The sequence below is a fragment of the Pleurodeles waltl genome, chromosome 3_2 (assembly GCF_031143425.1).
Source record: "Pleurodeles waltl isolate 20211129_DDA chromosome 3_2, aPleWal1.hap1.20221129, whole genome shotgun sequence".
Lineage (NCBI taxonomy): Eukaryota > Metazoa > Chordata > Amphibia > Caudata > Salamandridae > Pleurodeles > Pleurodeles waltl.
The window spans coordinates 89,297,367-89,322,840 of NC_090441.1; the positions used below are offsets into that span (position 1 = coordinate 89,297,367).

General features: G+C 44.1%; 1 protein-coding gene across 1 annotated transcript in view; it reads right to left on the reverse strand.

Moving 5' to 3' along the window:
- The window catches only part of TSPOAP1 (TSPO associated protein 1), a 2,439,191-nt gene that overhangs the window by 1,965,662 nt on the left and 448,055 nt on the right, over positions 1–25,474 (reverse strand). Inside the window, exon 4 of the mRNA XM_069226865.1 lies at positions 1,155–1,331. Coding sequence (XP_069082966.1) covers positions 1,155–1,331 — 177 coding nt within the window. The remainder of the gene's footprint in view (positions 1–1,154; positions 1,332–25,474) is intronic.

The window sequence follows — 25,474 nt, forward strand, 5'->3', positions numbered from 1 at the left end:
GTTAAGTTTGGCCTCTTTTTTAAATAGACTACGATAGTTTGCAAAATTGAAGGGCCTAAGGCCTTCATGTTCTATATTTAATGTTGCGTTGCTGTTATATGGTACCGGGGACTCTCATCTCGACAACAGGGAATGATTCAAGCATGTGAATCTATAATTGTTACAATACTGGAGTAGAACTACTCCACTGATTTTGTCCAGGCATTAAGTTCCAAGTGTTATTGCAGCCACAACCCCGAAGTACGAGAGCCACAGCCACAAAAGCTGAATTGTTGCACATGCCTGTCAAGTACTGCCCAACAGCATTTAGAGAACTTAGTTAGCTAGTTGACGGGGCCTAAAAAGTGTGAGTGGAACAGGAACATTTTGCCACACAAATGTAAGCCTTTTACCAGTTAAACCTGAAATGATGAAATAAAACTGAACTTTTGTGCACATCTAAGCTTAGAGGTATTTTGCCTGAAATGCACCTTTGCCAATCATTGCCTTTTTGGTGTTACACCACATTGGACTGCAGAGGAAATTTCCGTTAGAAGGGGTGGGGTACAGAAAGATGTAGTGCCTCACTGAAGACTGGACGCAGATTACAACCCTATATTTGAGACACCTAAAATTGGCTGTGCAGTATTACTATATGCTGTGTGATTAAAGTTCTCTCGTTACCAAAAGGTATGCACTGGGTTAAACAATAAGTTATTGTGTCTTCTGGTTGACTGGTAAGTTTTGACCCCTCAACCGCACACCAAAAATAAACAACATCTCCTTGAGAAGCCTTTGACTGCTTGCCCTCGTGACCCTGAGAGTAAACTGTGTAAAGTCTACTTGGTCCCATTTGAGGTAGGTCAGACCCCAGGACACTAGTGGGGCCCAGTAGTATCTGTCTGACTTATGGCTCCAGAAAGGAGTCTAACAAAAATATTAAACAGAAACAAGTTTACTTCAGGACAGAGCAGAATTCAAAATATCATACCGAAGACATTCAAATATCACATACAATCAAAACTAAAATTGTCTCACAAACACACTGAAAACTTTTCAGCTATTCCCATATGTTAACTCAAGTTTTATGAGACACAAGATTACTTAAAGTAACCAAAAAGTGACTTTATGCTGTATACAAAACACAATAAATATGTTCTACAACTGCTCCTTACCGTCCCCATTGCCAATTTTGCCTTCAGTTCCTGACACTCTTGTTGTAAAGCCTCAATTTGCTTGTCTTTGGCCAGAAGTGCATTGGCTTGCTCTGCCAAATCCTTTGCCCTTTGCCGAGCAAATGCTTTCTTGCACACCTCAATACTGGAGCCCTTCAGATGCACAGGTGCCTTCATCTAGAAATGGAGAAGGTAAAATGTTAAAAAACTGCAAATAGAAAATATTCCAAAGATCGCAAAATAAGATATATTTACTTTTGATTTTGTTGATCAAGTCCAAAGGTTCTCAGTGAGTACCATGCTCACTTTGTAGTAAGATCAGAATCTGCTTCTAGACATATTCACATTTAGAGCTTCCCATTGTCCTTACCATGCACGCGAAAGGACATACATGTAGTCATAATCCCTTTCTATGAAGAGGGCTGCACCTCAAGATGGTCCAATAATGGATGGGAAGTTGTTTGGAATATGATTGACATTACTGGATAGAAGTTATTTTTACAACAATGACCTTGGCATCTCCTATTTCTATCCTATGCATGGATTCCACAGCAAGAAATAAGAATGTAGAAAAAGTAAGCAGCTCCAGACAGATCTTTTAGTTGGTTCTCAAAACTAGCGTTCGGCTCACAAAGTTGCCCTTGCATTTCTCTGATGGGAAAATGCCTTGAGATTCACAACACTGACTACTTTACTGATGAAGTGACCTAGACCTTCTTTAGAAAGGACAACACTGTAAGACAAAGCAGCTGGCCGTACAAGAGATAATTCAAGAAGCAACAGGGGCCTTTAATGCAAAACGCCTGTTCCAGGTGACAACGCTGTTAGCAAAATTGCGAACCACACATTTTTCTCCAGTAAAATCTAGGAGCATGCAGCACATCCTCAGCCAATGAAATGTGTGGACACAGAAAGAGGATATCGTTACATCTTGTTAATCTGAAATGTACTTATTACCTTCAGGAAGAGCAAAAGGTGGTTGGAGGTCTACCAGGAAACTGGTAAGAGGGTATGTTTTCCTTGCCCCCTCTATAAAGTCTAAAGAAAGAACTTTAAGAATGAAATTTCCTGTAAGGTGTATGCTGTTAAATGTACTTTTATGGAGGCCATTTTTATTTTTACTTACAAGATAAAGCAGGTATGGAATGATGTCCTCTTTGAAAAAAGTATAGAGAAATTTCTCTGACCAGTTTTTCAAAAAGGGTATTGGCCAGCAATCAGGACTCCCATAGTCTTTAGGCAAAGTTTGGGCATTTTGTGAAGTTGAACACAGGTCCTTTTCAGTAAAACTCCAAACAGTGAAAATGAGTTCTAATATGTCGTTGTTGAGAACCTCCTTCAAGTGTTTCTACAAAGAAGATACTACCAAAATCTGATTAGGAGTTTTGAAGGCCCATAAAGTGAACTGCTTTTATGGCCAGGATTCCTGCCAATAAAAAATCCTACCAAGAACCAAGTGCAGATTTATTAGATTTCCAAAGAAAGAGTCATGCATTGGTTGCCATCTTGTTTAAGATAGTGCATTGTGGTTGTTTTGTCCATCGGGATTATGATTTTGATTTCTTTCAGAGAAGGCAAGATAGCCTTGATAGCCAGAAGAACTGCTCTCAATCCAAGACAGTAATGTGAGTCAGGGGTTCCCTAATTGACCACAGGCCTTACACTGTAACGTTCAGTAGCTAGTCTCCCCAACCTATTAAGGAGACATAGTAATAATGGTCTGTGAAGGAAAATCATGTTTAAAGGCATTTGAATACACTTTTTGCACCACCGAAAACACCGACCTTCCAAGCATTGCTGCAGACAATGAAGAATGAGGAGGCCATTGCCCCAAGGGGTAAACACCCCTGTAAAATGATAGGCACTCTAAAAGATATTATACACTTCTCATTTTGTTTTCAAGATAGATCCTAGATAAATGAAGCCTGTCCAGGTAAGGATGCTGGTAGAAAAGCTGGCACTATTGCCATTCACTTGAGAAAGGTCAGAGGTGGTGACTTCAAACAGTCAGGGAGGAATTTGTACTGGTAGAGCAAATTGCCCACTGCATATATTTAGAATCTTCTATGCTTCCACTCCACATAAAGTATGTATTCTGATAGGTACAATCAATTGCACACATTCAATCCCCCTTTCTGAGCTACAGAAGATTAGAAGGATGTGATGTCTTAATCCATTTGAGGTTTAAGATAGGTATAAACTCCTGTATGGGGTCTTTAATGTGAACCAAAATGTCTTGAAAATATTTGAAATGTTTCTCTGTAAGAGGGAGAAAAAGGGTGTTTTCCATGTGTTTGTAGCAGGATCGCTGCTTCTTTTCGTAGCAGATAGCTGCTGAAATGTTGCTGGAGACTATGGAGGAAACAACTGGGGGAAGCGGTGCTTTGTGAACTAAAACATATGTCAGTTTGGAATTATTTGCATAACCCATGCAGTGTAATTTCTGCCACTCTCTGATATTGTTTGAGACACTCCCGCCCATACAGGAGAGTAAGGCAGTCACTGTCTTGAGGGATGCATTCTTCCCCAAGGAGGAAGCATACTGCTGCTGTTGTCTTCTACCTATGGAAAAACCTCTCTGGTATAGTTACTGATGTTGCTGGTGTTGATATTGGGGTTGATAAGACCACTTTGAGATTAAGCCCTCTGCCTTGACAGGTAACAGCAGCTTCAACCTCTAGATTGTGACATTAATGTTTTCTTTTATTCAAAACCCAGATTCCTCATCCACTGCATCTTGTCATCTACGTATGGAGCAAAATCCACTCTCCTTGAGAATAGTAGATATTTTATGATTTTCAGATGAGCATTCAGTTTTAAGAATGTTAAGTGCTACCACTTGGAGTCGCAAGAGAAACCATGACAGACCTCAAGGATTGCCAAATCTGCTGAATGAATGGACACACTAATAAAACTTGGTTAGAAACTAACAAGCCGTCAAGCACAATTCCCATACAATCATTGTTGTGTTCATTTGGGAGTTCTTCTGAAACACTCCGTAGACTACCTCATAACACTCTCATACTCTCTCGTTGAGATGTGCTGATAGCCAGTTTGAAATTTTTTGATGCAAAACCACAGACCTTCGTTCCAGCCTGATCTAAGCAGTTACTCTCTCAGTCAAGTGTGCAGATGCGTGCCTCTTCCCAACGGCTAGTAGCTTTGGCTCCTAACAAAACAACACTGGATCTTGTTCTGGAATCCTTTACTTTTATTTGACTTTAGGAGCCGGACTGATGCCTGCATAGTAGCAGGAGAAATAAATATTTCCTCTGCCTGTTCTGAAAAATCCAGTTGCTAAGGGCAATAGAGACATAAAAGCAAGGCGTGGCTGTAGTGACTCCATGATGCCTAGTACTGAAGTGTATGAGACTTCCATCTAGATGCTTCACTTAGATGTTCCTGTAAACAAATTATTATAGATTGTGATGCCATCTATAAGCAATGATGTTTATGGCGTAAACAAAGAAGATATAAATCAATACCTAAATGATGCCTAAATCAACAGGCAGGGGAGACATTTTTCTCTTGTGACTGAGGATGTTCTCCAAGATGAGGTTGAATATTCTGAATGTGCACTGCAGGATGGTCATGAATTCCAGAAGAAAGGATTATAACAGCAGAGGGGATAGACATTGTAGGAAAGAACCCTCTTTTTGGTATGGTTACCCCCACTTTTTTTCTGCTGTCAGTGTTTTTTTTTACTGTGTTCGCTGAGATCCTGCTAAGCAGCAGGACCACAGTGAATGTGCTCTCCACCTCTAAATGTGGTGTCCCTGACTTTCTGCACCGCACAATTGGCATACTGGTGCCCCCACGTAAGTCCCTAGTATATAGTACCCAGGGTATTCGGGCACTAGGGGTTTCCCATGGGCTGCAGCATGTATTATGCCGCCCATGCAAAATGCGTCTACAGGCCTGCCATTTCAGCCTGCGTGAAAAGGTGCATGCACCCTTTCAGTTCAGGTCACTGTAAGTCAGCCCTGTGGCAGGCCCTGCTAGCCCAGAGGGCAAGGTGCAAGTTCATTCATGTGAGGGCACCCCTGCATGAACAGAGGTGCCCCCATGAACACCAGCTCCATTTTCCTGGACTTCCTGAGTGCGGGAAGCCATTTTACGCTTCTACTGAACAAAGGTCACTACCTATGTCAAGCTACATAATGGCAACTCTGAACCTAGGCATGTCAGAATCACACCCCAATACTGTTGCCAGTATTGGTTGCATGATTCCATGCACTCTGGGGGCTCCTTAAACGACCCCCAGCTTTGCTCCCACCAGTTTGCATGGTTTTCCCAGGCAGCCTGCGCAGCTGTCATCCTGAAGACAGGTTTCTGCCCTCCTGCTGCTTGAACAGTTCAAGCTCAGGAAGGTAGAACAAAGGATTTCCTTTGGGGGGGGGGGAGAGGCAATATTTGGAAATAGGTGTTACATGGTGGCTTGGGAGGGGTAGCCTCCCCAAGCCACTGGTATGCTTTGAAGGGCACATTTGGTGCCCTCCTTGCAAAACCTGGTTTGTGCCGGTCCCTGCTCTGGCACGAAACTGAACAATCGAAAGGGGAGTTACCACTCCCCTGTCCATCACCACCCAAGGGGTGGTGCCCAGAGCACCTCCAGGTTTTCCACACCACTAACAGACAGCAACTCTTCTTCCGGTGTGGGACATAGACTGCATCACTTCTGGAACTCTTCTTCTGCTCCCGTGCTGCATAGCCGACTTCTGGGCTTCAACGTTGACCTGGGCCTGCACCCCCAGAAGGGTGGGTAGTGGCTCCTGCCCCAACTGGACACTCCAACTGAAACTAGACTTGGACCACTTCATTTGCAGGTCCTCTTCGGTCACAATCCATCTTCTGTTTCTTCCAGTCTTGCACAGTTTTTTTGCAAAGTTTATCTGTGGGTTTGGGAAAAACCAGGTACTTCCCTATTGTCTCCTCGTCGCTGGGGGCACCCTGGTACTTACCTTTTGGGGTTCCCTAGTTCTTCCAGCTCCCCTCTCCAGATTCCACTTACCTCCCTTTCGCATTCTATTTCTTTAGTATATGGCTTGGTCTCCCCCTAGGGTCTCTATTACTTACTGTTATTTCAGTTTTTTATTGCTTTCTATGCCCATTCCTGATTACTAAGGTGTATATAATAGTGTGTTTACTCACCTGCTAGTAGAGTATTGCCTATACAGTATTTTAGTATTTGTGTCAATAAAATATAGTACATTTATCTTTGTAACACTGTCTGGTTCTTTAATGTGTGTAAAGTGCTATGTGACTATGTATAATAGTATGTTTACTTACTTCCAGTTGGAGTATTGCCTATGCAGTTTTTTGGCAGTTGTGTTACCATAATAAAGTACCTTTATGTTTGTAACACTGTGTGGTTCTTCTGTGTGTGTAACTGCTGTGTGACTACAATGGTATTGCATAAGCTTTGCATTTCTCCTAGATAAGCCTTGGCTGCTCACCCACAGCTACCTCTAAGGAGCCTGGCTTCCTAGACACTGACTACACCTCACTAATAGGTGATACCGGGACTTGGTATAGCGTGATAACACCATAGAGGTGCTCACCGCACACCAGGCCAGCTTCCTGCAGACATCTTCTTGGCAAGCGACATGGAAGAGTGTATTTGTACTGTGAGTGGTTTTGGAGGAAGACACAGAGGCTGCAGAGGCTGCTGGACTGGATGTTTAGGTTAAATGTTATCAGTAGTACCCTCAATGGTAACAGAAATGTCAACAGAGAGTGATGTCAGCAGCAGATAGGTTATCGTCCAGAAGGTAAATAAAGATGAGAGGCAGCTGTTGGTGTCAAATGTACTGTTGTGCATGCTATTACTTTGGCGTAATTCTACAGGATTTGCTTTCCCATCCACAATAACATATGTGAATATGGTTTAATGCACCAGGGCTGAATATGAAAAACAGTTTATTGTAGCCTCATAGAACCCCTCACAAGACATAATTGGAGTAGAGTTATTGCTTTTGGACTACTAACAAGCTCTGCAATGGGATCAGAGCCACTGTGGTAACAGAAACAAACCTATTTTAAAATTCACAATATTATACACACATTGCAAGACAAATACACACTTAAATGAAAACATTTATTATAACATGGCAAACATGTTTCTGAGTACATCTAAAATAACTACACAGAATATCATAAAAATAGCAAGAATACACGTTGTGAACAAAAAAAATAATATGAAAGTTTCTAACAATTAAAATGTAACCTAAAACTTAAACACCCTAAAACCTACTTATAGGTGCTATGGTAGCAGACCATAGAGAGCAGAGCAACTTTCAGTCTACAGTTTCTTAGAGAGAAGCAACACACTGTATACCCTGTTGCTGTTATAAGCAGCGGTGCAAAGGAAGTGTTACCTGCAAAGGGCATGCACGTGCTGTGGTAGCGGCCTTCCTCCAGGATTCGGCTTTTATCAGTATCAGGTAAGATGTAGCATCTTCGAGGTGCGCTTGCATTGGATGAGATGGTCATCGGCAGAATCTCATGTGATAATCTGGGCAAAGGACCTCTCCTCACAAGTAGTCAAGTGACAGCCCTTATATACTTAATCTTATCAGGGACTGGAAGTTCTGATATATTAAGAATGTCTAGGAGATTATGAGGTATATGTCCCAGAGGTTTTCTTATGAACATATAACTTGAAAGAACATCAATTCAGAGTACACTATTTTGGCTATATGTCTGCATTTGTTTTTATTTGACCTTGACAGTGATATGTAGACACTTGTCCAGACTAGTGTTGCGTCATGTTTTATATATATGTTGTACATTGAATGACTTGACACTTTCTTGCTTCTTAGAAAGATTAGATGATATCTGCAACAGTGGCAGACATGACCATGAGTCTGCATAAAAATGGAAATATGGTGAATCCCATTACCTAGGCTGGTGTCAGGGCTTACTCAAGCTAGAGACGGACCTTAAATACTTTAACTCAGTACGAACATCGATCTCCTTGATGTTCAGTGAGTCACTAGGCATTGATCTCAAAACAGAATGCTGTGATGATGAGTCTCAAAATATAATACCTCAACAGCAAGTGCTTTCATGTTGCAATCTTTGACAGAGTGAAGCATGATCCTTCGATGTCAGTCTCCATTTTGGCATCAAACCTGGTGGTTCTCGATGACAAGCATATCTGGATGACACCTTGCCACAACGTCAAAACATACTAGTGAACAAGAGCCTCAGAAGTGTGGATAATGTCTCCTTCTTGAAGAGTTATTTGGTTGTTAAAACAGTTGCACTGGAAGAGGCACTTTCTCTGGCTGCCCTCTGATGTTGTTTCTACTCCTTTGCCCTGAGATGATCAAACTTTTCTCCCCGACACAAATGTTATCTGTCCTGCTTTTTTTCTGCTTTTTTGACAAAACTTGTAATCCTCTACAGCATGTGAAGATGGTAAGTAGAACACACAAATAATGTAGCCCACAGGAGGGGCACTTCACAAATAGTCAAGGCATGCCAATAACATTTGGTTAAAAGATGGAAAAAAGGTGGAAAAACCTCATAGATGTTTGTAACACTCTACAGTATGTGAAGATGGGAAGTAGAACACCACATAAATTATGTGGGCTAGAGTGTGTCTTCCTCCAACCCCAGGAGGGGCACTTCACAAACAGGGCAATGCAATAAAATTATGTTAAAAGTTGGAAATAATAAGGTGGAAACACCTTATAGACATTTAGGACTTTGAACAAAGCAAAAATAATTATATGATCTGTAAAGACAAAACTCTCAGAAAATTATGTAAGAAAAACATGAATGCTCTGAGATTCTCTCAACTTGAGCCTGGAAACAGAACTGAGCTTCAGAGGCAGCTGCCTCAAGGCAAAGCCATACTGGGATAAGAAACCGATGATTCAGATTTTCAGATATCTGTACATTAAGCCATTAGGGAATTTTAACCTCCATATACTTTTTCCCACCAGTAATTTGGTATCTCTCTTTTATTTCAGAAGTCTTTTTCATAATTAAAACTAATGAAAATTTCACAATGCGTAAGGCTAACCAGGCTTCTGGGCCATATGACTGCTGATTCACCACGGCTTAAAGGAGTTCTTTTAAATTATTTTTCTGGGATGGTAATGACTCAGGGATAAGAATAAAAGGGGAGTGGTCCTTCCAAATTTTAAGCACCATGCCCCAGACATTGCTGTGTAGCAGGAAACGCAGGTGATGGGCAACACGTACCAAGCTATGGACAGGTGGGGGTATAAAATGGTTGCACATGCAGACTATACTTCGGGCTCTTTAAGAGTTGGGGTCCTAATGAAGAAGTCGCTCCTCTTCAATGTCCAACAGACATGACCAGACCTACATGTTAGATATGTGGCACTGCAGGGACAGTGAGAAGGCTTGCCATTACCTATCTGTTCCACATACATACCATCAAGATTGCATGCCTCCACACTGCATGCCATGGGTTTCTGCTCTTACTATTGCCAGAAGGTATGTTGATCCCGGAGGGCAGATTCAACATTGTGGCCAGCAAGGAATGTGCTTACTGGCCGCCAATACTGACATGAGGCATGCTGAGTTCGCTTCCAGAGCTTCTGACTGCTTTGGGAGTGGTGAACTTGTAGAGAGCGCATAACCTGCTGGAACGGCTGTAGTTATCACTGTGGAGCACATGGTAGCCTATCCCACATTGGTTACCTCCTCACATGACACAAACAGGTACACCAATACTCGTAGGATCAACACCCGGCCAGAGGGATCTCTGATTACTCCACAGTTTAAGTGGTACTCCAATTGAAACCTGCCACTTGAGGGGCTGTTTGGCGGATAAATCTGTGGTATCTTAAAGAATGTGGTGTGCGGGAGGGCCTCAGTGAACGCACAGATCACTATTTTAAGGACAAATTGGCCTCTGTAGACTCTGTGCACACTATATGGGGGCATAAAAAGATTGTAGTTAGGAGCCAGGTGCTCTTGCATATATCGCGGCTAAAGAGGGATAGGAGATCCAAACTTAATGAGCCTGAGGGGGACATTCTGGAACAGGAGTGCCTCCTGGCGACAGAGATGGGACCAGGAAAGTGGCATACTCTGGCACTGATGCAACAGGAGTACAACAATCTGGCCACTGAGGCCATCTGGGCGATACACAGAGCTGCTGCATGCCACTTATAAGATATTGGGAATGAAACTGGTAAACTCCTGGCCAGGCTGGATAAGAGGGATCAGCTGTGGAAGTGAGTCCTGACAATTAAAAAAAGAGTTAGAGACCACAACAGCCCAGGTCGCGTATGCCCTCTTTCACATATATGCCTCTTGAGTTTAGCATGGGATGATCTGGGGTTTCTGGTATCAGACATAGAGGAAGGGGAGTTGGTAGCAGGGGTGAGGGAGCTGCAGTCAGGAAAAGCCTCTGGACTGAACAGCTGACCAACTGAGCTTTACAAAATGCTGACGATTAAGCTTGCACCGCACCACTTAACTCTGTACAAATAAAGTAAATAGCAGGAATCTCTGCTGCAGGACCAAAGGCTTGCTTCCACAGTGGTACTATATAAGGAAGGGAAGTCCCCAGAGTATTGTGCCTCCTATAGGCCTCTATTGCTGTTAAATTTCAAGGTCAATATACTGGCTCAGGTACTTGCAATATGCTCCGAAAGGTAATCCACTCACAATATATCTGTAGTTTTGGCTAAAATTAGTTTCGGCTCCCAATTCATGTAATCTGGCCGCCTAGTTTACAGTGGCCCACTGGCCATTGTCAAGGTGAACAGGGTGTATTACCTGGTATTTAAACTACAGTAGTGCACCAGGCAGGGTTTCCCCCATTCTCAATGGTTTTTGCTCTGGCACTGGAACCCCTGGAGGCGTGAATATGCCAAGATTCACTGATCAGGAGATTGCAATGAGGGGGGACACCTGGAATGCCAAGAAGTTACTAACCTGTAAATGTAGTTCTCCATTATTGAATCTTTCATAGATGCACATGCTTGAAGTGTTAATCCCACAGTACCACAGAAAGCAGTAGCCAATGACATTCAGAACAGATAATGTTAAAAACATTCACTTTTATAGCTTATCCTTATTTACTAAGAACCAAAGTACGGCCAATCATGTGATAGCACCCTCTAGAACACTCACTGCAGAGGCCTCATTCCCTCAGATGTTATAGCACCAGTGGGATATTAGAACCCAGATCATAAGGGAAGCCTCTAAGGAGAGGAGGGTGGGTCGCATGTGAATCTATGAAAGATACCAATATTGGATCTTTCATAGATTCACATGCTAGAATCAGAGCACGGGTAATATTGTCACTGCCAGTGTTTTTTCCCTCACAGGAAGTAGGGACAACGGCATGAAAGATGCTTTTGTTGATGATGCTGTTGTTGGAACTGTTGATATCAAGGTCTTCACTGGAGGTGCTGTAGTCAATGACGGAGCTTTTATCAGTGTAAACATCGTTGACAGAACTCTTATCAATGGTGTTTTCGTCATCGACGGCATTCTCGTTGACTGGGTTGTCATCAACAGCAATGAAATCATTTAAAATTAATAACATAATCAGAATATAGCGGATGGTGGGAATACATTTACACATGGCTACCCCATTGAACTAGATAGAGCAACACTGCTTGTTCCACAGCCGCATCACTCATGTCAGAGGAATCCAGACAATAATACTGTGTAAAAGTGTTTCTGCTGGTCCATGTCGCTGCTCGACATAAGTGTTGGATAGGCATTCTTGTGAAGAGAGCTTTAGTAATGGACACAGCCCTGGAACAATAAGCTTTGACCTTGCCTGTCAACTGCTTTCCGACTTGACTGTGACAGAACTGGATAGATGCTGCCATCAATATAGCAATGCTTTAATTGGAAACTGGGAAACCCTTACAGTGGTTTCCATAGGCAAAGAATAGATGACCTTTCTTGCAAAATGGTCTTGTCCTGTGTAAGTAGAATTTGATACATCTCTTGATGCCCAATGTACGTAAGGCTCTTTCTGCCACATTCTGTGGACTGGCAAAAAATGGCCTGATTACTAGGAGTTCATTCAAATGGAAATCCAAGGAAACTTTGGAATAAACTTAGAATCGGTCCTCTGCACAACACTGTCTTGCTTGAACTATATGAATGGCTCTTTAATTGTGAATGCTTGAATATTACTGACCCTTCTTGCTGACGTGAGAGCTAAAAGAAGTGCTGTCTTCCAGGTCAGGTATTTCAGGTCTGCTTTGTGAATGTGGAAAAACAGGGCCTTCATCAATTGTTCCAGCACTATATTAAGGCGCCAAGAAGGAGGTGGTGTTTTATCAGGAGGAACTGCTCTGAAAAGGTCATTGAGGAATTGCTTGATTATTCTGCTAGACCATAGCAAAGCTGATGTACCATATCTTCTAAACCTTGAGATTGCTGCCAGGTGAACCTTTAATACAAGATTGAGCTAGACCAGATTTTGCCAACTGAAGCAGATACGGAGTTGTCCCAGTGATGAGGCAGGATGAACACCACCTTCATGACACCACAAGCATAAACGCTTCCATTTAAGCTTGTAGGTTTTGTTGGTGCTACGGCCCTGGTCTTTGCAAGAACTTTTCCACAGTCTGTAGGAGTATTTTGCATTGCAAATTCGTTGAATTCAGGAGTCAGGCCAATCCATATAGTGATGTTGGTTTTGGGTGAAGTACCTGCCTGTGATTCATCATTAACAGTGTTGGCATGGGCTTCAATTGAATATAAGTCTATTCCGAAAGCAGGAGTTCCGTGAACCAGAATTGTCTGGGCTACCTAGGAACAATCAGGAGTATCTGGCAGGGGTTCCTCTTCAGTTTCTTGAGGAACTTTGGGATTAACAGGAACGGGAGAAAAGTGTAGCCAAAGATCCCTGACCATCTGCTAGTAAATGCATTCCCCCATTATCCTCCTGTGGGTGCCAGTTTGCTAGGAACTGGCATTTCAGATTCTGCACTGTCGTAAACAGGTCTAGGTTTTGTTTTCCCCAGTGATTGAAAATGTCTTACAACATTTGTCGGCTGAGCTCCCATTCATGACAACTGGTGTTTGTCCTGCTCAATTTGTCTGCTAGGATATTGATTGCCCCCGGCATATGCTCTGCACTGAGTGTAATTTGGTGTTGTAGAGCCCACTGCCAAATTCCGTGCCCCTGATGAGATAGAGATGATGATGATTTTGTGCCTCCCGGTTTGTTTATATAATGGATGCTGGTGGTGTTGTCCATGCGGATCAGCACTGATGACTTTGCTATCCTGAGGAAGAAATAGATTAGGGCAAGTGCTATGGCTTTGAGTTTCAGCAGGTTTATGTGCATTTCCTTCTGGAGAAGGTTCCACTTCCCCCTGATTGTCAAATTCTGTGGATGAGAGCCCCAACCCTCCAGGGACACATCTGTAGTTATTACAAAGTCGGCATCTATGGAAGGAATGGTAGTCCATTGGATAGGTTTACAGTCTTAGCCCACCACTGCATGGATGTTATCATGGTTGAGATAATGCAAATGATGTTGTCGAATGACCCTCGGGTCTTTACCCATTGTTTCTCTAACTCCGCCTGTTGCATGTGAAGGCAGCAATTTGAAATTAATGGAATGCAAGATGATTTCATTTTAAGGCATGATTTGTACACCCAAACTGGAACGTACTTATTCGGTGTAGATTCCGTGGTAACTATTGAATCCTCAGTTGTCTTCCTCGTGAGATAAATGCCTTGTCCTGGACAGTATTCTAAGACCACTCCCAAAAAGGACAATATTGTAGACAGTGTGAGAAAGGATTGCTTGGTTACTGTGAGGCCCAGATTGTCGAATAGTCTGAGACAAGCTGCCATATCCTGTATCGCTTGTTGGAACGTGGCTGCCTTCGCCAACCAGTCGTCCAGGTATGGGAAGACCTGCACTCCTTCTTGCCTCAAGTGAGCTGCTACCAGAGCCAAACATTTGGTATAGATATAGGGTGCCGATTTCAGCCCGAAAGGAGAACTCTGAATTGGTAGTGGGTACCGGGTATGTTGAGTCAAAAGGATTTACAATGCTTTGGGTGGCTTGGGACATGTAAGTATGCATCCTGGAAATCCAATGCTGTCACGTGGTCCTCTGGATTGAGGAGGTGCAGCAAATCGTGAAGGTTGACCATGCAAAAGGATTGTTTTCTTAAATATCTGTTGCGTTTCCAAAGGTCTAAGAAGGGTGCCAGTCTCCTGATTTTTTTCCTTACCAGAAAGAAAAAAAGAGTAAAAACAGATTCCTCTCTGAACTTTCTGAACTTCTTCTATTGTACCTTTCCTTAGCATGATGGAGATCTCCTGCAAAAGTAGCTTTAGGAGGGAAAGAGAGGCTCCTTTTGGAGGAGTATTTGGTGGTTTCTTGATGAATTCTAGGGTGTGCCCCCAAGAGATTACATTGAGGACCCATCTGTCTGTAGTATGAGGGACAATTACGGGAAAATCATATGAGATTCTACCCCTAAGTTGTTTCTGCAAGCTGCAGGAGAGAGCTGGTACCGTAAAAGGGTCACTGATTTCTAGCCGTGTCTCTCCCTTGGGGAGGCTGCTTACACCTTGGCGATTGTTTGTGTGCTGCTGTTGGTGGCTCTCTATACTGCTGCTGTGAATATTGAGGTTGATATTGGCTTTGAAAGAACTGGCATTGCTGATAACATCCTCTGCAGGCATAAGGTCCTCGACCCCTGGCTTCTCAAAAGGGCTGTTTTCTGAATTGTAACATTCCCAAGGACTTGGCTGTATCAGTATCTGCCTTTATAGCCTGTATGGAATGGAATAGAATGGTGAGAACTTACAGTGCATTATGCAAAGACGGCAAAGTGCTGAAATGCGAAAGGAGCCTCATCTACATGTCTGCAGAAAAGTGCTTTGCCATCATACAGCATATCAAGGACATTACTCTGTATTTCTGGCCAGAATGATGTGGACTTCAGTCATCCTTGCCTTCTAAGGACAGCTGTCCCGGAAAGCTATCTACAACAAGTCAATGATATGCCAATTGTACAATCTAAGACTTCAGCTGAGATTTTCTTCCCTTCTTGCTGAATTTTTCTGGCTTCACCCTTTGCCTCATCTAGCAAGAGATCAATGTAAAGAGTGATGTCAGACCACATCTGCCTGTCGAAGCGACACAATATCGCTAGAGAATCAGCTGCTCTGGAGGTAGTGGCTACCATGGATAACAATTGTTTTCCATTATCATCCAACCTATGTCCGTCTCCATCCGCTGGTGTGGTAATGGGTATAGATAGATTATTTGAGTGTCGCTGGGCCGCCTGTGATATTACAGAGGTTGGCTTAGGGTGGGCAATTACATATGCCTGTGAATCGACTGGTGTTTTGTATTTTTCATCCAGTCTAGGTAGCATTGCAGATACTGTAGCTGTATTCTTCATAGTCTTGATGCTTTCTTCCCAGATAATGGGAACGGCCCTGGTTGATTTTCTCATTGGCTCCTTGAAATCCTAATCTGATTGTTTAGTCACAAGGGGCAGTGAGAAATTTTTTGCTGCTCTTCCCACAAGGTTGTGGAAGACACCACTGTCATCTGGTGGGGAATCCACTGGTGATTGTAAAGTTGGGGATTGTACTGGTATCAGGTAGTCATCTCACTCATTGGAGACTGCAGTACTGTCTCTGATCTCCCCTTACTCTCTCTCCTCGTCCATGGGAGGTGAGTCATCCACTGGTGACTCAGCTAAAGTACTACCCAGTATGGATAATTGGGTCAGCAGTGCAGTTAAAATAAACAGTGGACACGTAACAGGTTTGTCGACCTGAGGTGACCGCATTGGTCTTGGCGTTTGTATTGGAGGTGATCACATTGGTCTTAGAGTTTGCATGGGATCTGTGGTAGCAGGCTCTGGAAATCTTCTATACTAGTCTTGGAGCATGTCTTAAAGATTACTGACTAAAGTTAATGACATTTGAACTGACTCATCCTGTGGCTCACGTCGACCCTAGCCAGAAAATTCCTCTTCATATTTATGGGATTGCTTACCTGAGCCATAATACTGCTTCCCCATATTGTTGTCCTTCTTCATCATCCTCCTGACATTTCACATGTAGTTTAGAAGGACCTTAGTTCTCTGGCTCATCATCTAGTATAGCGCTGGTGGAACAGGCAAATCCTTGCCAGGTGAGATATGAGCAGGTAATATTGTCTCGGACTGTGTTTTCACACACTGCAAGTAAGGACAACGGCAGGAAAGGGGATTTCGTTGACGGTGCAGTTGTTTGAACTATTGTCGACCAGGTCTTCACAGGAGTTGCTCTAGTAGTCAACAGGGCTCTTGACGGCATAACTGCAGTTGACGGATCTCTCGATGGAGTTGTTGTCATTGATGGTGTTTTCGATAGTGTCATCGTGGATGCGGCCATTGTCGCTGACAGGGTCAGAATAAGTAGATGTTAGTCTTCAAATCTGGATAAAAAAATGTAGTAAACTGGGCAAAGCTCAGGGAAACTCCCATCACATGACGTGGGATGGAAAATCTGAGGGAATGAAACCTCTGTGGTGAGTGTTCTAGTGGGTGCTGTTGCCTGCTTGGCTGGACTTTGGTTCTTATAATGACGATAAGCTATATAAGTGAATGTTTTTTAACATTTTGGCCCTCATTTCAACCTTGGCAGGCGGCAACCGGCCCCCACCAAGTTGAAGCCGCCAGGCAGCCGCCAATGCAGCCGCACTCCTGCGGGCCTATTTGGAGATCCCCGCTGGGCCGGCGGGCAGAAACCTGGTTTACGCCCACCGGCCCAGCGGGGATCTCGGCCGCAACACAGGAGCCGGCTCCAAATGGAGCCTGCGGTGTTGCGGCTGTGCGACGGGTGCAGTTGCAGACAGTGAAAAGCTGCATGGGGCCCCCAGTGGCCCCACGACTCCCCTTTCTGACAGCCTTTTCATGACAGTTCAAACAGCCATGAAAAAGGCTGGCGGGAGGGGGACTCATAATCCAGCTTGCAGCGTTGCCCTGGGGGATTTAAACCGCTGGACAAAAGTGGCGGGAAACCGCCGGTCTCAGCGGTGCGACCGCGGCGCTTCCGCCACAGTCGTAATTCCCAAGGAAGCACCGCCAGTGTTGTAATGACCCCCTAACTGTTTTGTTCTGAATGTCCATGACTACTGCTTCCTATGGCACTGTGGGACTCCCACTTCGATGACAGGGAATGATTCAAACATGTGAATCTATGAAAGATCTAATACTGGAGAAGTGAGAGTATTACTGTATAAGGATGACATGCTCCTCTACGTCACTGACCCAGAATTGACAGTGGTCAGATTAATGCAGATCATCACAAATTTTGGTAAATATTCTGGATATACCATAAACTGGCACAAGTCAATGATTTAGCCATTATGGGGTGATGTTCCAAGACTGCCGCCAGGCTGTGAGGTGACTGTGGTGCAGACTGGCCTCCGCTACCTGGGGATATATGTTACACCTGCCACTGAGCTTTTCTATGAGCGAAACCAGACCCACTGCTCGAAAAATTTGAAGTGGAGGTGCAGCATTGGCGAGCCCTGCAGCTTTCCCCATTGGGTAGAACGGCTCTTTGTGCTTCCTATATGCACTGATGGACACTGCCTACGAGCTCCCCACAGCGTATTTCAAGGAAGTCTAAGCGGGAGTCTGGCTGCTGATGTGGGATGGAGGCCCAGCATCAATTGCCCTGCCCAAACTCAGGAGAGGCTGGTATGATGGAGACATTGCTCTCCCTGAAATTAAGAAGTATTACTGGGTGATACAATTATTTACAGTTATTGACTGGACGTATCTGCAACAGACTGAACCAGCACTCAGCATGGACAGATATGTATAGAGCGGTAGGGGGGTACCCGGAGGCCATATATGGAGGGAGGAAATTGACTGATTTAACTAATCCTACCAGGGTAGCAGCCAGATCCTACCAGGGTAGCGGTCAAAATCTGAAAAGAAGTGACAGCATATGTAGGGTGGAATAACACAATTACGCAAGCCACTTCACCTGGGGATGTGGAAGTACTGGGAACCCTACAGAGGTTACCAGGTTTTACCAAGTGGTATATAATTGGTATTTCGACAGTGGGAGACGTGTGGGTTTGGGGGGTGGAGACAGCAAGGATGTCATCCGCCTGCCAGACTTAATGAGTGAGTACCAGCTGGCGCCCTCTGAGATTTATAGGTATCTGCAGCTCAGACAAGCGCTCCGGACTGTGCTGCCAGGAAGGGCATGGCTCTGACATATAAAAAGATGTAAACCACATCCAGATGCCCTACAACAACTGCAGTAACGATGGGACAGGGGTTTGGGTGGTCTCAAGGAAGGGGACTGGTAGGAGGCACGAGGTGCCCCTAGAAAGGTGGCCATAAGATCGGGCTTCAGATTGGTGCAGGTGTGGATCCTCCATCGCTCTTACTATTCCCGGCTGACTCTGATTAAGATGGTGAGGGCTGCCACTGAGCTGTGCTTACAAGGCTGTGGGAAACCTGGCTCCTTTCTTCATATCCTTTGGGGCTGCCCAGTCATTTGAAAACTCTGGTCCAGCACAGTACATGTCTGGACTTGGTGGGAGGAGAGGGACTGACGGTCACTGCCAAACAATGTGTCCCTAAAATATGGAGGAGGCGGGTGTCAGTAGGAAGCAACTGACATGATTGACCTTGGGCCTTATGGTGTTGAAAAGAAATGTGGTAAAGGCCTGGGGAGCCAGACAGGCCCTGGGTCTCGAGACACAGAAGTGCGACACTGACTGGTGTATGTTAGCTGAAAAAGTGGTATATTAGTGTAGGGCTGCCCCCAAAAATGTGAGAAAATATTGAGCAGTTGACACTCTTATAGGGGATTGATCCAGTGAAACTGAGTTGACTAGCAGGGGTGCGCCAGATCCTGGACAACTTGAGAGGGAGTAGTGTGACAAGGGGAGATGCAGGGGGTGGGTATGGAGGGTTACAGGCAATTCTTGAATGTACTATGATACGTATGACAGTGTCATTTATTAGTGATGTTAATGTTCTTTTGAAATTTTTAATAAAAAGATATGGGGAAAAAATCTGTGTATATGGGATGAACGCTATGCTTACACTTTTTTTTACCTCTTAAAACTGCATATTTTACTTTTCGTAAATTAAGGGCCTGATTGAGATGTCGGCGGAGGGGAATACTCTGTAACAAAAGTGATGGATATACTGTCTGCCGTATTACGATCCCATTCTATTCTTTGGGGACCGTAACACGGCGGACGGGATACCCGTCACGTTTGTGACAGAGTATTCCCTTCTGACGACATCTAAATCAGGCCCCTAACTGTACTAGGATCCCAGTAGGCAGATAGTAATATTCTATGTTTATGAATATCAGTGAAGATCTTTTGGTAGAGAACAAGCTTCAAATCCTAAAACACAACTCACTTCCTAACAAAGAAACATGCATCAAGCACAGTAGGCAGTATTTTATACCCGCATTAGAGATGTAAAAGGACTCTCCTAAAGGCACACCAAATAGTTTTTGCAGGTATCCACCTGCACATTACTCCGCCAAGTAGCTAAGAATAAGGCTGTCCACAGAGCATGTGCCCACTCCGATTCCCTTGGGCGCAGGTCAATAACAATATCAACCATTTGACATTGTATTGGAAAAAGGCAAAGAGGTCAAGATCCCAGTGGAAAGCATTCTAACTGGAAGAATGTCTTCATGATCAACGATATTACCACGTTTTCTGTTCAGTTGATATTAGCTTCTTCTGTGAACAAAGTTTCTGAAAGTGGACTGGCTGTTTTTTTTTTGAGTGAGTGACTTTAGTTGTGACAACTAGGATTAGAGTCAGTAAGACAGTAAATTGTGGATGGACAGACACACATACACAAGTGAATTCACTTGTGCCAACAGTAAAGGCTCCTCTCTACAACAACTGTCTTTACAGAATTTACTTAAATCTATGCCTTTAATTGAGATCTAGGAAATCCTTTAGTGAACAGAAAATGATTAACTTTTTAACAGATTAGATGACATGCCTTTAATTTCCTAATGTAAACAGGCAATTATAACCGATATGGTAAAGGGATGTGCTATTACTATGCAATGAAATTTCAAACATATGTCTGACCTCCTTGAGTATTTAACATAAAACCTGCAACAAAATTTGGGATATTCACTTTTACAAGTTTATTTTTGCTTATTTTTGAAGTCCTTAATAAATATGTTGATGTTGGGTGTGATGATAATAGTCATTATAATGCCTCTAAATGCGCTCAAAATGTTCTGGAAGCAGCCACTGTAACATGCTTAGCTAATAGCAAGCACCTTCATATAGAAACAAACAAGTCAAAACAGAGACAGAAAGGGAGTGTGAACGTACAACCCTATGCACTGCCATCTATTGTTGAAAGTGCAATGTATTAAGCTATTAGAGGTATGTTGAGTCAGCCATATATCCTTACTGTAACAAGCCTTCAGTACCTCATGCAATTTTCAAGGTCTCACAGGAGTCTGCTTTGACCTTCAATTTCAATTTCAGGATACAAGAGAATTGTTCTTTTTAGTTGAAAGTGGAAAGAATCAATAGCAAAAAGGTGAATGTGCTTTTGTTTTCAGCAATAGAGTTGCAAGGTTAAGTAGTTTGCTATTATCATCAAGACTACTAACTGCAGATTCCTCACCTTTTGAATAGATACCAAAACAGGTGGTGGGTCTGTGGAACGGGTCAGATCAGGAAATCGTGCATGCTAGACCTGGCTATCCAGGTAGCAGTGTTTACTAAATGTAAAGGGGCACACCCACATAGCAGTCTGATCAATGTCTAAGACTGGTACATCACACACAAGCACTGTAGTCGCAGCCTTTGTTCTGGTAGAATGACCACGCAAGCCCTCAAGGGGCCATATTCTGGACAGTATATAAAGGATCTTGATAAATGTACTGCTTTGCCCTTTTTAGATCCAGAGAAACCAAGAGAAAGCTGATCATCTTATGAGAATTCTCTGGTCCTCTCAATATAAAAACTAAGGGTCCTCTTGGGATAGAGGCAAAGTGACTGTTCCTATTCCTTGGAAAGATAAGTTGGTGTATAAATAGAAGACAAAGTAATGGACTATCCTACATGAAAAGTCAAGATGACCCTTGAAGAAATATTGCCTTTGTTCGAAGGACCAATTTGTCAGGAAATAAGGAGATGAGACATAAGGAGGCACCCATGACAACGCTTGAAGTTCACTCACTTGCCTTGTAGATGTATTTGCCATAAGGAACACTGTTTTCAGTATGCAACCACAGAGGACAACTATGCACAGGACCAAAAATCAAGCATCTCAGGTATGTCAAAACCAAAATCAAATCTCATTGTGGCATAACAAACTGGAAAGGAGGGGCCATATGGCTCTACTCTTTAAAAAACGCAACACAACAGGTGATATAAAGAGACGGTTGAGCTAGTAAAAATAAGAATGCCGAATGCGCTGCTAAGTAAAATTTAACTGTAGCCACTGCAAAGCCTCACTGGGCCAAAGACAAACAAAACAAGAATATCAGAAAGGGAAGGTTGTAAGGGTGGGATATGAGAGGAGCAACACACAACAAACTTCTTTCAGCTTCTTACATAAACATTTTTGGAAGGGCGCCTGGCTTCTACGACTATACCAACCATTTCAGGAATGAGATTGCATGCTATTAGTTGCCGCTGCTCAATCTCCAGGCATAGAAGTTGTGGAGGCTCAGGTGTTGGACCTTGCCCTGCTGCGGAGACAAAAGATCCTACAGAAGAGGCAGCCAAATTGGAGGACAGATGTTAATGTCTAGAAGAACAAGTTACTTACCTTCGGTAACGCTTTTTCTGGTGGATACAATAGCTACCTGTGGATTCCTCATCTTATGAATTCACCCATGCGCCAGCATCCGAAGGAAAATCTTCCCAGCTCTCCACAACGACGAGGATGTCACAATTGCACGGCTCCACGCGACTCCATCTGATGTCACTGTGCCAATAAGAGGTCCTCGCCGGCGTGCTGACGTCATTTTCACCCATTTTTTACGTGCCTTTGAGGCGAACAGGTGAGAACCGACCCCACAATAACTCCAATAAATACATATATACATAAAACTTCCATGATGCAATATAATCAAAACCATCATTTATATATATAGGAAAAAAGATCAATATATACATACACCTATACAACCATATATCTTAGTGTAACCAGACAGGCAACGGGGAGGCGGGTGAGACTGTGAGGAATCCACAGGTAGCTATTGTATCCACCAGAAAAAGTGTTACCGAAGGTAAGTAACTTTTTCTTCTGATGGATACAACTACCTGTGGATTCCTCACCTTATGAATAGAGTCACAAAGCAGTACCGCACCCAGAGGTGGGAGCCTGCCTGGTTACACGCAAAATGGCAGTCTCTCCTAACCTCTGAGTCCAAGCAGTAATGCTTTGCGAAGGTGTGGAGGGATGCCCAAGTTGCTGCCTTGCAAATGTCCACCACTGGAACCCCTCTTGCCAGGGCCGAAGTAGCAGACTTAGCCATGGTGGGATGGGCTCTGATACCCTCAGAGGGAACTTTCTTTGCCAACAAGTAGCAAATCTTGATACAAAGAATGACCCACCTGAAGATTGTTCTTTTATGGACTGCTCTGCCCTTCCTCTGTGCAGTATACCCCACGAACAGCTGGTCCTCCAGGCGAAAGTCTTTCGTCCTTTCAATAGAAAAACTAAGTGCCTTTTTAGGGTCCAAACGGTGGAGCCTCTCTTCCTCCTTCGAGGGGTGAGGAGGAGGGTAGAAAGATGTAAAGGTAATGGTCTGCTCTATATGAAAAGGAGTGACAACTTTTGGCAGGAAAGCCGCCCTGGTTTTCAACACCACTTTATCTGGGAAAAACAAGGTAAAGGGGGGTTTAACAGAAAGAGCTTGAAGCTCAATAGTCCGCCTAGCCGAGGTTATAGCAACGAGAAAACTGTTTTAAGCACCAGAAACCTTAACGGGCAAGAATGCCTGGGCTTGAAAGGTGACCCCATTAAAAAGGTTAAAACAAGATTTAGGCCCCACTGAGGTACATGAAAAGGAGTGGGAGGAAACCTAGTAACTAAACCCTTCAAAAACCTAATCACAATAGGCAATTTAAACAATGAGGGCTGATCCGGGAGGCAAAGAAGGCTGACAGAGCAGCCACATAACCCTTAACTGTAGCCACTGCACAACCCTTCTTTGCTAAATCTAAAGCAAATAATAAAATATCAGAAAGGTGGGCCTTCAAAAGATCAATTTGCTTTCCTCCACACCAAGCCACCTGCCGGCATAAACTGTCTTAGTGGAATGTCGCTGGACCAATAAAATAACATCCACTACATCTGGTGGGAGAGAAAAGGAACTCCGGTTGCCCCGTTCAATCTCTAGGCATGAAGGTGCAGGCTCTGGAGGTGGGGGTGTAGAACCTGCCCCTGCGACTGTGAGAGGAGGTCTGTCCTGAGAGGGAGACGGAGCGGAGGGCACAGCGAGAGTTGGAGAAGGCCCGTGTACCACACCCTTCTTGGCAAATCCGGGGCTATCAAAATGACCTTAGTCCGATCTTGGAGAGTTTTCCTCAGAACCCGAGGGATCAAGGGTATGGGGGGAAATGCGTAAAGCAACTGGTTGCACCAAGAGATCTGAAATGCATCCCCCAAAGCTCCTTGCACCAGATACTGGAGGCTGCAGAATGACGGGCAGTGCGTGTTCTCCCGAGTGGCAAACAGATCTATCCTTGGAGAACCCCACATCTGAAAGATGTGCAGGACCAGATCCGGATAGAGACGCCACTCGTGATCGGCTGAAAAATGTCGACAGAGTGTCTGCACGTATGTTGAACACTCCGGCCAGATGATTCGCTATCAAGCAAATCTGATGGTCCTGAAGCCAGGACCAGAGACGCAGACCTTCTCTGGAGAGAAGATACAACCCTACTCCTCCCTGCTTGTTTATATACCATATTGCGGTAGTGCTGTCCGTCAGGACCTGAACTGACTGACCGCGAAGGGACGGGAGAAAGGCCTTGAGAGCCAAACGTATCGCCCGCAATTCTAACACATTTATATGAACAGTCTGTTCCACTGGAGATCAACGACCCTTGATCTCCAGGTCCCCCAGATGAGCTCCTCACCCTAGAGTGGAAGCATCTGTCATGACCGTGGCCACCAGAGGCGGCAGTGAAAATGGCCTTCCTTGAGAAAGGTTGCCGTCCACAGCCCACCATCGTAACTCCGCTGCAGCGACTCCTCAAGATCCCCTTTGTGCTAAAACCACTGCCTGTAGAGGCACCATTAAAGAGCCCTCATGTGCCAACGTGCATGAGTGACCAACAGAATGCAAGAAGCAAACAGACCGAGCAGGCGTTTAGACCTTGAGGACTGGAACAACCGCTCCATTTTGAAACATTAGAATCAACGCCTGAATGTCCTGAATCCGCTGCGGCAGAGGATAGACCCGATTCAATGTTGTATGCAGTACTGCCCCTGTGAACAGGCGGCGTTGAGAGGGCTCCAGGTGAGATTTGGGTACATTTATCGAAAAACCCAGACTGAACAACAACCGAGTTGTCATCTGCAAGTGACACAACACAAGCTCTGGAGACAAGGCTTTGATCAACCAATCGCCAAAGATAAGGAAATACCGATATCCCTTTCCTTCTGAGACTTGCTGCCACCACTGCCATCACCTTTGTGAAGACTTGAGGTGTTGAAGTAAGACCAAACGGAAGGACCACAAACTGGTAGTGCTGCGACTATCACAAACCAGAGATACTTCCTGTGTGACTTGAGTATAGGGATATGAAAGTAAGCATCCTGCAAGTCGACATACACCATCCAATCCTCTCTGTTCAACGCCAGAAGTACCTGTCCCAGAGTCAGCATCTTGAATTTGTTCTGTTTGAGGAACAAATTCAAAATCCTCAGGTCTAGAATGGTTCTCAAACTACCGTCCTTTTTGGGGATCAGGAAGTATCTTGATTAACAACCCTGACCCCTTTCCTGCTCTGGAACCAACTCCACCGCACCTTTTGACAATAGGATCTGAATTTCCTGCTGCAACAACAGAAGACGGTCTTCTGAGCAAAACGAGGGACGGGGAGGGATGGGAGGAGGAAACTCCTGAAAAGGGAGAGCATATCCTTTTCTCACAATGTTTAGAAACCATAAGTCTGATGTAACTAACTACCACTTGTGGAGAAAAAGACGTAATCTTCCCCCTACAGGAGAAGTATGGTCAATAAAGGGGAGAAAACTATGGCTGCTTCTCTTGCTGTTGTCCTCCAGAGGAACAGGATGATGCAGGGTGCTGCTGGGTGGCCCCTCTGGTCATAAACCTCCCCTGCCCTC